Source organism: Leptopilina boulardi, unplaced genomic scaffold (assembly GCF_019393585.1).
Source record: "Leptopilina boulardi isolate dan_hultmark-lab unplaced genomic scaffold, ZJU_Lbou_2.1 LbouV2_278, whole genome shotgun sequence".
NCBI lineage: Eukaryota > Metazoa > Arthropoda > Insecta > Hymenoptera > Figitidae > Leptopilina > Leptopilina boulardi.
The window spans coordinates 491,598-506,804 of NW_026137838.1; the positions used below are offsets into that span (position 1 = coordinate 491,598).

The window sequence follows — 15,207 nt, forward strand, 5'->3', positions numbered from 1 at the left end:
AATATTTCCACTGGAGCATCCTACAGGAATATTCCATTGGAATATTGTATAAACGTTTTTTTTATGGAATATTGTAAAAATATTTTAATGGAATATTCTTTTAAAAAAAAATTTTTTTTCTTCTAAAATTGAATTAAAATTATTTAATTCTATATAATAAATAATTATTGACTTTAAAAGAAAAGTGTATAATTCTTAATTTCTTCTCATCTTGACAAACGGTCCAGAGGAGGAAAATATAAGATTAATTATTAAAAAAAAAGAAAAAAATTATAATGACATAATAGAGACAAAATGATTCTTTTAATTCGCATAGATATACCATAAAGTATCGTTGATTTATTCTGAGGGAGCGAAAGCAGAGAGAGAGAGAGAGAGAGAGGAGGGAGATAATAAGTGACTGCTCTCGAGTCTTTGTTATCCATCGAAGAGACCAAAACCCGTCCGAATAACCAGTTTTGTAAAAAAAAAAAAAAAGTAAATATATATATATTGTTCAAAGAAACATATATACTATGGCAAATAATTCACGTGCATTAGTGCCATTATTCGCCATTGTAAATTCACATAAACAATTGAAAAGCTTCGACTTCAAAGCGCTCTTATCTTATGATTCTATTTTTTTTTAATTTACACACACACACACTGGAAGAGTACACGCAATGATAAATCACAAATTTCTTTTTTCGAGTTCGTTCTTTGCAAAAAAAAATTTTTTTATTCTAAATTTACTGCTTCTTTGCAACAAGAAATATTGTTCCATTTAAGATGCAACAAAAAAAATTTATTTATTTTCAGAAATAATTTTTTTCCTAGAATTGAATGGAATACTCCATTAACATTCTTTGAATATTCCATTTGGAACATTGGAAATACAGAAAAAAGAATATTTCATGCATATTTCTTTCGAACGTTCTTTTGGAATATGGGAATATTTAAGTGGAATTTTATTGGAATATAGCAAAGTATAATTCCAATGGAATAGTGCCACAATATTCCATTTTAATATTATTACTTAAATATTCCAATAAACCTATATATAATTCCAAAGAAATTTTTCTATAACAATCCAAATGAATATTCCTACAATATTATTTGGAATTTTTTTGAAAAACAATTTTGAATATTTAAATAATATTCCAAAATAAATTTCCCACAACATTCCCAAAATATTCCAATAATACTATATAATTCCAAAGGAATTTTTCCATAACAATTGATTGAAATATTCGTAAAATATTCCTTTGGAATTTATTTTTAAAACATTATTGAATATTTCAATAATATTCCAATAAAAATTTTCCACAACATTCCATTGTGCAATATACCTATAATATTCCAAAGGAAGTTTAGGACAATATTCCATATTCCTATAATATTCCAAATAATTTTTCCCACAACATTACATTTTAATATTCGTACAATATTAAAATTAAATATTTCTGAAATAATCTAAAGAAATATTTCTCTAATATTCCATTGGAATTTTTTTAAAAACATTATTGAATATTTCAAGAATATTCCAATAAAAATTTTCCACAACATTCCATTGTGAAATATATCTATGATATTCCAAAGGAATTTTAGGACCATATTCCATATTCCTATAATATTCCAAAGGATTTTTCCTACAACATTCTATTTTAGTATTATTACTGAAATATTCCAATAATACCATATAATTCCAAAGGCATTTTTCCATAACAATTCATTGAAATATTCGTAAAATATTCCTTTGGAATTTATTTTTAAAACATTATTGAATATTTCAAGAATATTCCAATAAAAATTTTCCACTACATTCCATTGTGAAATATATCTATGATATTCCAAAGGAATTTTAGGACCATATTCCTATAATATTCCAAAGGATTTTTCCTACAACATTCTATTTTAGTATTATTACTGAAATATTCCAATAATACTATATAATTCCAAAGGAATTTTTCCATAACAATTCATTGAAATATTCGTAAAATATTCCTTTGGAATTTATTTTTAAAACATTATTGAATATTTCAAGAATATTCCAACAAAAATTTTCCACTACATTCCATTGTGAAATATATCTATGATATTCCAAAGGAATTTTAGGACCATATTCCACATTCCTATAATATTCCAAAGGATTTTTCCTACAACATTCTATTTTAGTATTATTACTGAAATATTCCAATAATACTATATAATTCCAAAGGAATTTTTCCATAACAATTCATTGAAATATTCGTAAAATATTCCTTTGGAATTTATTTTTAAAACATTATTGAATATTTCAAGAATATTCCAACAAAAATTTTCCACTACATTCCATTGTGAAATATATCTATGATATTCCAAAGGAATTTTAGGACCATATTCCACATTCCTATAATATTCCAAAGGATTTTTCCTACAACATTCTATTTTAGTATTATTACTGAAATATTCTAATAATACTATATAATTCCAAAGGAATTTTTCCATAACAATTCATTGAAATATTCGTAAAATATTCCTTTGGAATTTATTTTTAAAACATTATTGAATATTTCAATAATATTCCAATAAAAATTTTTCACAACATTCCATTGTGAAATATACCTATAATATTCCAAAGGAATTTTAGGACAATATTCCAAATTCCTATAATATTTAAAATAATTTTTCCCACAACATTTCATATTAATATTCCTACTATATTAAAATGGAATATTTCTCTAATATTACATTGGAATATTTTTACAATATTCCTTTGGAATATTTCTGAAATACATATTCCAATGGTCAAAAATAATTATTTTCATTTTTTTATGGAATAATGTGGCAGTGAAGAAAATTGAAAAAGAAAAAAAAATTCATAACGTGTGCCTAGTAAAATGAACGATGAACACTTGTTTGTATGTATATTTTCTACGTGAAAAACATTGGACGATATAGTATATTCTACCGTGACCCACTGGCATACAAATGTTCACACTAAACGTCTTCTATATATCCATGAGTGATACATAACTCACTTAACAATTCCTTTTCCTTTTAGAAACAAAAAAAAAATAAAATATATCAATATCAACATTAATCACACTATTATATTTTAAACAAATCATTTTTAAAATCACTGTCAACTATTGAAATTAAAAGAAAAAAAAAATAGTTATTAGTCAAAAATGAAACTGAAAATTAATTGGTTAATAATTTTTTACCTTACCGATATATTTTTTAGTTTATTTTTATTTATTTGAATAAAAAAATATATTATAAAAAATAGGCAAAAAGTATTTCTTTTTTTTCTTTTTGATATAATTAATATAAAAATATGTGTAATTAATAAAAAATTCAATTAATTTATATTAAAAAATGAATTATTAATGAAATAATTTCTTTCTTTTTTTTACGAGATTAGGGCAAAAAAAAAAAATTCGATTTTTTTTTATACCTGTATATATTTATCAATACCGCTACACTTTCACCGCAATGTCATCAATGTGATTTTTCAATTCCAGAAGAATCTTGTCAGGTATATATATAAGTGACGAAAGAAAACGTGACGTCATGAGGAAATGATTACAATTGAATCTCATTTGAATTAATTAAACACAATGAACTACGCGCTCAACATTTCTGTTTATTTTTTTTTTATTATTATCTTTGTTTTGTTTTCATTTTATTAATTTCTATCTAAATTATTATTAATTATTACATTCTACAGTGAAAGTAAAGAAAATTCTCAAAAAAAAAAAAAATTGTAAACATTTCATATTTGTTTGTTAATAATTTATTAATTAATTTGTTATTTTATTATTATTTATTATTAGTTATTATTTATATTTATATTAAAATGTAGGTAATAACATAATAATAATAATAATTTATATTTATTATTTTTTTTAATTATTATTTTTGATTATTATTAATAATTTCAATAAAAATTATTTAATTAATCGAAAATTTAATGTAAAAGAAATTTGCATGTATTTTCATAAAAAAATAAAAAAAAATCGAAAAAAAGAAAGGAGAAAACAAATTATATTTGTATACTATAGAGAAAACCTTAACACGCCGTAGGGTAATTTCGATCTGGATATATAATGTAGTTTTTGAAATAATATTTTAAATTAAATGAGCAAAAAAAAATTTTTTCTTTAATAAAAAAAATAGTGAAAAAAAAATTCAGAAATGTAATTACAATTTTTTCCAAAAGAATTTTTTTTTTTCTTTTTTTGAAAACGGAATTATGATGCTTGAGATCGTGAAGTTAACAGTCGATCATGTCAGTGAAAGAATTCACATTATAATCTGTTCTCTACGTCAAGAAAAAAAGGAAAAAAAAAAAAAAAAAAATGATGCCCTGAGCCTTTCAATTAAAATCGCATTAGGAATCTTGGCATATCGTGATATTATCGTTTATATTGACCGGAACTTCTATATAACATCGTATCTCTCAAGATCATATTTCATGGTTTAAAAGCGCTGATTCAAATTCTCATATATAGCGGTGAAATCTACCTACATTACTGTATAAATTTTTCCAACTAATTTTCCAACTTATTATAGCAATTATGTTTTTTTTTTTAAATTAACTTTTCATTTGCAAACATTTTCTTTTTTATTTCCGTTATTACTAGTGTTATATTATTTACTGTATAATTAATTTTTTCAAAAAAAAATTTTTTTTTCAAATTATAATAATTATTTGGATAATTTGGATTTACAATTTTATTTCTCTATTGCCATTAATCGGAGGAATTAATTTTTTAATAATAATTATAATAATAATTATAATAATCATAATATATAATAATAACATTACTATTAATAATTGATTATTGTTAATTAAAAATAATTATTTGGTTAAATTTTATTATTATTTGCAAAATAATTATTATACATTGTTAATATATCTCGAAATATTAATCGATATATCATAGTAACAATCGATATATCGTAATAGCAATCGATATATCAAACTATCAATCAATATATCGAATTATCAATCCATAAATCGTATTAATAATCGATACATCGTAATAACAATCGATATATCGAATTATCGCTCGATGCATCGTTGTAACAATCGATATATCGAATTATCAATTAATATATCGAAGATACAATCGATTTAACGAAAAAATAATCGAATTATCACTCGATTCAATGAAATAACAATCGATACATCGCAGTAATAATCGATATATCGAATTGTCGCTCGATGCATCGTTGTAACAATCGATATATCGAATTATCAATTAATATATCGAAGATACAATCGATTTAACGAAAAAATAATCGAATTATCACTCGATTCAATGAAATAACAATCGATACATCGCAGTAATAATCGATATATCGAAATAACAATCGATACATCGTAGTAATAATCGATATATCGAAGTACCAATCGATAAATCGAATAATTAACAATTGCAAAAAATAAATTGCAATGTAGAGAAATAAAATCGAAAATTTCAATTCGCTATTAAATTTTGAGCGAACGTAACGTCACATATATATATATATATGTGAAAAGTCAAACGTGACAGTAGAACAAACTTTATGTGGTCAGACACGGAGGATACGCAAACAAATCATCAAGAATTGATTTTTCTACTAATGAATAAAAAATCAATGAAAATATTCTGAAATTTTTATTAACAAAATAATAATTAAATAAATTAATTAAATTTCAAATGTAATTATTTATAATAATTTATAATTATATTTATAATTCGTAAATTATTTATTTTTTATTTATTTATATTTATAATAATAAGAATTATAATAATAATAATAGATTTGTTTTGTTTTTTTTATAAAAAAAATTAATTTTAAATTTTATTTTCGCTTATTAAACAAATTAATTATTTATTTAATTTTCGCATAAAAGATGAAAATTTAAGTTTAATTTACACATTATTATCGCTACGAGTAAAATAATGTACTATACAATTAGAGGCACTTGTTTCTTTTTTTTTTTTTTTTTTTTTTTTTTCTTTAGTATTAAAATTCGACGGAAATCCGGCGTCAATTTTTTTTTCCTTTTTAAAATTTATCCGCGCGCATTATCCATTTATTTTCTCACTCCCGTGAATCGATTAGTGACATTAATTTCCTACCTGTAATAAGATATACTTTCTTCGAAAATTGTAATTTTCACCTCGAACATATAAAAATGTGTGATTAATTAAAATTTCACTATTTAGAAAATATAAATAATAATTAAATTTAAAAAAATATATACAAACAAATTATTCAATCTTACAATAATTGAATTCAATTTAATAGAACAGATTTAATTAATTTATTCATTTAAATTATTAAAAAAAAAAAAAATTTATAAGAAATTAATTATGAAAAATAATTTACAAAAGATTAAGAAAATGTCATTCGACAAATTTTAATGAATTTTTTTTTTGTAAATAATTAAAAAATAAAGAAAAAAAAAAATTTATTTCGAAAAATTGTTTTCCCTCTCTCTCAAAAAAAAAATTAATTACAAAAATGAGTCATTTCTCTATTAATGTCTTGTGATGATAACCAATTAAGCCTAGAATATATATATATATATATCTGAGAAACACCTTTAATTAAGTAGTCAACTAGTTCCTTGATAGTAACATTTTACAGTTACATTCGCTAATGAATTGTACACCTGTTTTTCATTCAATGTAATTTAACATAACAATTTTATTTGCAATTTCAAACCTTGTTTTATAAATATCAATAATAATTAAATATTATTTATTCATTCTAAGCATATTATACTAATTTTATATTTATTAAATGTTTACTGATAATTAGTTAATTTTTAAATCATATCTAATTTATTATTTATTCGCGTGATTTTTTTTTTTATTTTTTTTACTAATAATTAAGTTTTTTTTTTATTTACCAATAACAAAATTATTATTTTATTACTTATTATTTACTTTATTATTTGTTAAATTTTTAATTTATTTATTTTTTTACTAATTTCCTAATTATTAATTTTTAACCAATCTCCTGATTATATTAATTGGTATTATTATTATTATTATTATTATTTTAGTAATTATTGATTATTTAATTAATTATTTTATTATTAATAATAATTATTATTAAGTAAAATAATTACAAGTAGTGAAATAATTATATTCTCGTTTTGCTTAAAGAAATCCTAGTTTCTGAGATGATATTTTAAAATGGACAAAATGGAATTATATTGGAATTTTGTCAAAAAATAAATTCCAAACACATGTAAATATCATGTATGGTAGAAATAAATTGACTCATTAATCGAATGAAGGGAAATCACCTTTGTCATACATAATTACTTTGGCACGTGCCAGAGTCGTAAATTAAAATATATACGTATATATGAAGGATTACGCAATCCCTATAAGAGGCGCCAGTCATTTTTTTTTTTTTTCTAATCCTATTGTCAAAATATTATAACCATTAAAGTGTTCGTTTTTATTATGTAATTATAATTTATTCGATAAAAAAATTTATTTTAACTTTTTTTTTTAATAATTTTTGCAGATGGCGAGGCTCGGTTTATAAGCTCATATGGCGAGAACTTCTCGTTTATCTTTTTGTTTATTACATCATCAACTTTACCTACAGATATGCTCTCAACGAGGAACAACAACGGTAAGTTTAAAAAAAGAAATTTTTTTTGATTATTTAAAATTTAATTTTAATTATTTATCAATTACTAGTTTCATTGTAATTAATTAATTAATTATTTTGTTAAAATTTATTAAACGAATTAATGATAATAATTAATTAATCAAATAATTAATAATAATGAATTAATTTTTATTAATTAATTAAATAATTATTATTAACTAATTTAATAATTAACCAGAATAATTAATTGAATAATTAATTATTATAATAATAATTAACGGAATAATTAATTATTATGAATTAATTGAAGATTATTTTATAAAATTTTGTCTATTTGCTAAATGAACTTTTTTTTCAATGGCATTGTCATAAATAATATAGAAGAACGAATTTTAAAATTAAAAAGAAAAAAAAAACTGATACGATATATTTAATATGTTTCTTATCATGTAGAATGACAATAAATGATTGGAAAAAGAATCGACAAATACAGCTTTGAATATATATATATATATATATATATATATATATATATATATATATATATATATATATATAGCCAAAGAGCTTTGTAAGTTTCACCTCGAATAAAAATTCTCGTAAAAATTCAATTGTATTTCAAGTGCGTAAAATAAATTTTTTTTTACCATTCTAAACCTTGGCCTAACTTTAATTTCAATATATTTTTTTTCTCTGTTTTTAAACTTATCTTTATAAATGCCAAATTAATATTTTATTTAAGGGTGGAAAACCAATTTTTAAATTATAATAATTAAAAGAAAATTAATTTTGTTTTTTAAATTTATAATAATAATAATTAATTAATAGTAATAATAATAATTAATAATTATAATTTTAAATAAATAAAAATTGGTTTTTTTTTTTTGTTGAAATTATTAACAATGGAAGTGAATTATTAAAGATTTTTGTAAAAATAAATAAATATTACTTTTCAGGAAGAAGTACAATTTGAAAAAAATTAAGTTATAATAAGATGATTAAACTATAAAGGAATTTAAATATTTATGAAGATGTTTCGAGATTTTGCCTAGAAATCTTATTCATATACCAGTGTAACATCTCATTTTCCAAAGATTAAAAATCATTTAGTTATTAGCTAATTAATTTACATTATTAATTTTTCTATAATAACGGATATTAAAATAATTTTTTTTCTATTTTTTATTATTCATAAATATTTTTATGGCAGAAAGTAAAAACAAAAGAAAAAAAAAATTACAAAAATATAAATAAATTTTTAATTTACAACTATAGCAAAAAATTCCAATTTAGTACATTAACCTTGAAATAAAAGCAAATTTTGTTAAATGACATTTTGATTATGAAATGTTGCTATTAATAAATTTTTCGACAATTGTATTTCGACCATTGAATTACACAATTGGAGAAAAAATTTTTTTCATTACAAATTATTATAATAACTATTTTTTTTCACTCAAAACTAAAATATACTTTTTTTTTATCCTATATAAATGCATGATGAGAGCGACATCCTAACGTTATAACCTTGTTCCACATATGAACGAATTCTCTGTGTTTTGTCGAATAGCGAATCGTTGAATTGCATCACAATAATTGATATAAATTTATATGTCGATCTTTCTGGTTATTTAATTGCATAAAAATCATTATAAACCTTTCAAAAATTAAAAAAAAAAAAAAAATTATTTGCTAATTTAAAATAAAATTCTAAATCTATTCTGTTTTATTTTTTCATTAAAAAAAAAAAAAAAATTGAAATACAATTTTTTTTCACTCGACTTTTGTAAATTATTATAATCGGTATTTATTATTATATTTATTTAGTATATTTTATTTTAAAAAAAAATTTAAAAAAAAAATTAAATAAAAAATTGAAATTATTAACAATAAATTTTAAAAAAGTAAAATAAAAAATAATTAATAAATAAAAAATAAATAAATAAGTAATTAAATAACTAAAAATAAGTAAATGGATAAATAAATAAATAAATTGGGATAAACAATTTTTCGTCACGATTTCAAGTTGAATGGAATAATGAATTTTTTTAAAAAACTTCTTTTTTCTCTATTTTTTTTTTTTTAATTTTTAAACACGTTCTTTTAATTAATGCATGTCAGTCATGTCAGTGCGAAAATAAAAATTGCCCCATATATTGTAATTTATAAACGTCCTAGCCCTACATTTCTCGTTTTATTGTGGCAATTATGTATACCAAAAAAAAAACCCGTTTTTTTGTTTCAGCTAAAAATTTACACAAAAATAATAAACTATTTTTTTTTTTATTCAAGGGTTTTCGAGAAGATTCGTTATTATTTCGCAAATTCAAGCGATTCAATACCAATGTCTTTTGTTCTTGGATTTTACGTATCGCTTGTGGTCAAAAGATGGTGGGAACAATATAAACTTCTACCATGGCCCGATAATCTTGCACTTTTTATCAGTGCCGCCATTCCAGGAAATGTAAGTCATTTTTTTTTTTAATTCAAATTTTTTTCACATTGCAAATTTTTTCCAAAAAAAAGGTGATTTTCAAAGTTTTTTTTTCGCTTTTTCATAGAAAATTAATTCAGTGAAAATTTTTTTCTTTTTTTTCACTAAAAATTTTTTCAAAAAAATTATTTTGAAAATTTTTTGGTTTTTTTCACTGCAAAATTTTTCAAAAAAAAAAAAAAAATTAATTTGGAATTTTTTTTTATTTTTCATAGAAAATTAATTGTTCCTTCGTTTTATTAAAAAAAAAAAAAATCCATACAAGAAACCAAAAAAAAAATTATTATATTCTACAAAAAAATTACGTTTTAGAATTTTTTTTTGTTTCAATTTATATTTTAATTAATTTTAATTTATTCATAATATTAATAATAAATTATTAATTTAATTACACGTAATTTAAATAATAAATATAATTAAATATTTTTATTTTTCCAAATAAACGAAGGTATACGATAATTTTAAAAACAAAAATAAAAAGTGCAAATTGAAAAAAAAAAAAATGCAAAAGAAAAAAATTGTCAGTCTTATTTTTTTTTTTTTTCGACAGAGAGACATTTATTTATAAATTACATAATTTGCATGACTTTTGCGATGTTTGAATTTATTTAAATTGAAGAACGTAATTCTTATGTATAATATTATCAAGCAATTATTTTTTCAGTAACAAAACATAAAAGAGAAGGTAAATGTTTAATTAACTCGTAAAAATAATAATTCGTGAAAAAAAAACGATAATTGGAAAATTCCCTTCTTTTTTTTGTTTTAAAATTATAATTATCACTTGGAAAAATAGCGTGTTCATGTCAAAGCGTATATTCAAAACTTATATTTACTTTTGATCAGCTCTTAAATTACTTTTGTAATTGTACACCAATTCACAAAAGTTGTTTATATTTTAAAACAATAAAATTTTTAGATTTTCATCTTTTTCCCAAAAAGAAAAAAAAAATTAATTTCTTTAACTTTTTGAGGTAATTTTCTTTTTTTTTGTTCTTTAATGATCTCTTATTAAAAATATTTTTTTATTTTAATTTATTTTTATTTTACACTATTATATAATTAATTATTATTATTATTATTATTATTATTATTATTATTATTATTATTATTATTATTATTATTATTATCAGTATTATTATTATTATTATTATTATTATTATTATTATTATTATTATTATTATTATTATTATTATTATTATTATTATTATTATTATTATTATTATTATTATTATTATTATTATTATTATTATTATTATTATTATTATTATTATTATTATTATTATTATTATTATTATTATTAGTATTATTATTTTTATTATTATTATTATTATTTATAATTATTGTTATTATTATATTATTATTTTTGAAATATTTTTTGTTTTATTTTAATTTTATAAAAAAAAGAAAAAGAAATTAAAAAAAAAAAAAAATTGGAAGGAAATTTTCGCTCATTTGCACGATTTTTCGTGTTTCTCGTGAGAAATATTGAAAATTATTTTGAGACTGATTAGTGCGATGGATTCTAGAGACGTTAATAATTGATGCAGCCTTTAAATCCGAACATAAGGTAGTTGCTGCTCGTAAATCATTACGCTAATGAATCACCATGACACATTTTGATGTCGTTAACCTATACATATATAAGTTGTTACCAGTCTAGTGCATTTATACATGCCACACCCAACAAAAAATTGGAACGATCATCCAGTATAATCGGTCCTTCACATTTACTCTACAAAAAAAAAAAACAAAAAAAAAAATGTTTTTAACAAAATACACTCTCGATTTATGTTCACAATTTTTCATTCAAGAAAATTCTTCTTCTAATTATCAAAAAATCATCAATAAAATCGAAAAAAAAGGATTTTTTCAAAAATATTTAATTAATTAATTTTTTTCAACAATTTAAAATAAAATTTAGCAGAAATTCAAATTTAGTTAAATTCAGCTTAAAAATTATCTTAGTAACTTATCCCTTTTTTGAATTAAACAAAAATTTTGTTTGGTTCAAAAAAATAATAAATAAAAATAAAATAAAAAATATTCAAATTTAGTTAAATTCAGCTAAAAAATTGTCTTAGTATAACCTATCCCTTTTTTTTTGAATTAAACAACAATTTTTTTTGGTTCAAAAAAATAAAAAATAAAAATAAAAATAAAATAAAAAATATTCAAATTTAATTAAATTCAGCTGAAAAATTATCTTACAATTAGTATAACTTATCCCTTTTTTTTAATTAAACAAAAATTTCGTTCGGTTCAAAAATAATTTTTTTTTTTTTTGTTATTAAATAACAATTTCTCTGGTTCAAAGATATTTTTTTCTTACACTTAAAAAAATTTATTTGATTCAAATATTCGATATCAAAATAAATATTTACTTGAACCAAATAATTTTTATTTAAGGCTAATTAAATAGTTTTTTTTTTTTTTATTCAAATACAGAAATTATTGATTCAAATACAAATTTATTTAATACAAATAAAAATTATTTGGTTCAAGTAAATATTTATTTGATAATATTCAAGTAGCCGATTATTTGATTATTTTTCTCAGTGTGTTATTAAATAATTATTTCTTTGGTTTAAAGATACTTTTTTTCGTTATTAAACAAAAAATTTTAATTACTTTTTTTTTGTTAATAAATAATTTCTCTGGTTCAAAGATAAATTTTTTTTTACTAAATAATAAGTTCTTTGGTTCAAAGATACATTTTTTTCTTTACTAAAAAATCCAAATTACATTTTTTCGTTATTAAATAAAAAAGATACTTTTTTTGATATTCCAAAAATTTTTTTACAAACAAAAAAAAATTGTACTTTATTCAAAAATCCCTTTATTTCTACTAAATTTCTTTAGTTCAAAGATAATTTCATTCAAAAAATGTCTGATTTAAAAATAATTTTTTTTTAAGGTACCTTTACATAAAAAACAAAAAATTTTATTAAAAAAAAAAATACATTCTGAACAAAATATTAAATAAATAAAATAAAAAAATCATTTTGTCAACAATGAATTAAAAAAAAAGAAAGATTTTTCTCATCTCAGTGATTAATTCCAAAAAAAAATCGATTATTAATATTCCTTTTGTGACGATTGCGACTCGATGACGCCGACAAAATGTTGATTTTTATCAAAACATTACGATTCGTTTATAATTTGTATGTATACACAATATGTTAATTTTGTTTGATTACAAAACTTTTGTAATCCGCGTGCTTAACAAAATGCGCACATCTTTGAGACTATATATAAAAAGAAAAAAAAAAAGAAGAGAATTGAAAAAGGAAAGAAAATATAATGAAAATTACAAAAATAATCTATTAGATCGAATTTTTTTTTTTTTTTTTTCGCCTTTCTGGTGCCAAGCACTTAGTCAAAACTTGCATGGGGGAAAGTGGCGAAACATGCAGTCGGCAAAACGTGTCTTGCATTCACGAAATTGTCGCGTCTCGGAAACGAATTTTTGGCGCGAGCCAATTGCCCCTTTCGTTATATGCCTCATTGATTTTTTTTTCCATTGCACATTCTTGGCGCGAGGAAGGTGAATGCCTTGAGAAAAATCATCCTTGGCGATGCCTCGAGGACATATTGTATATATTATTATTATTATTATTATTATTATTATTATTATTATCAAAAATTTAAAGCAAATTTTCAAAATTTAAGTTTTTATTATTATTTTTCATTTAATTATTCATCAATTACTAATTTAAGAAATTAATAATTACTAATTATTATTTTTACTAATTTACGAATTTTTATTTAGAATTTATTGATTTACATATTATGTATTTATTGTACTAATAGCCCACTTGGAAAAATTCCCCGGAAAGTGAGGTTCTATCAGAATTCCGCCGGAAATTCCAACGTAATTCCGTCGGAATTTCATCGAAGTTCAAAAGAATTTCCGATGGGATTCCGACGGAATTCCGATTAATTTTTTTTTTCAAAATTTTAGAGTCCCAATTCCGTCGGAATCCCATCGGAAATTCTTTGAAACTCCCATGGAATTCCCCCTGGAGGTTCTATCAGAATTCCGCCGGAACTTCCAACGTAATTCCGTCGGAATTCCATCGGAGTTCCAAAGAATTTTCGATTGGGAATCCGACGGAATTCCGATTAATTTTTTTTTCAAAATTTTAAAGTCCCAATTCCGTCGGAATCCCATTGGAAATTCTTTGGAACTCCCATGGAATTCCCCCTGGAGGTTCCATCAGAATTCCGCCGGAACTTCCAACGTAATTCCATCGGAATTCCATCGGAGTTCCAAAGAATTTCTCATGGGATTCCGACGAATTTCCGACGGAATTAGGACTCTAAAATTTTGAAAAAAAAATTAATCGGAATTCCGTCGGATTCCCATCGGAAATTTTTTGGAACTCCGATGAAATTCCGACGGAATTACGTTTGAAGTTCCGGCGGAATTCTGATAGAACCTCCAGGGCGAATTCCATCGGAGTTCCAAAGAATTTCCGATGGGATTCCGACGGAATTAGGACTCTAAAATTTTGAAGAAAAAAAATTAATCGGAATTCCGTCGGAATCCCATCGGAAATTCTTTGGAATTCCGATGGAATTCCGAAGGAATTACGTTGGAAGTTCCGGCGGAATTTTGATAGAACCTCCAGGGGGCACTTTCTGGGGAATCTTTCCAAGTGGGGAGAAAATAGAAAAAATGACAAATTCGTAAATTTGATAAATATGCAAATTAGTAATCTAATAAATAATTTGTAATTTTGAGAATAAAAAAAGGAAATTTTTTTTTTTAAATCCAGATTTAAATTTTTGAGTCCTTGGGAGGGAATTCTTTTTTTTTTTTGTTTCAATCGTGAAATAATTTTCGTGCATGGAATTCCGACTACATGTAAGGCGAACGTGCACAAATGCCCGGGCTCTTGGAAGTTGGGATTGGAATATAATCACCTTTCAAATAGAGAAGTGAGGGACGGTCATCATTGTCATGGGGTTTGAATTTTAATAAGATTTCAATGAAAGGTATTTCTCGATATACACAATCTCGCACTTGTCATCGAAATTCATTCATAAAATCTTATAGTTGGAATTATAGTCTTGGCAAAATTCATCCCAAAAAAAAAATTATTACAAAATAATAATAA

The 15,207-nt window shown here is 21.8% G+C and overlaps 1 protein-coding gene across 1 annotated transcript in view; it reads left to right on the forward strand.

Annotated features, from left to right (window-relative positions):
• LOC127281951 (uncharacterized) overlaps positions 1-15,207 on the forward strand; it is a 70,813-nt gene that overhangs the window by 22,588 nt on the left and 33,018 nt on the right. The window contains exons 2-3 of the mRNA XM_051305970.1: positions 7,501-7,611; positions 9,883-10,054. Coding sequence (XP_051161927.1) covers positions 7,501-7,611; positions 9,883-10,054 — 283 coding nt within the window. The remainder of the gene's footprint in view (positions 1-7,500; positions 7,612-9,882; positions 10,055-15,207) is intronic.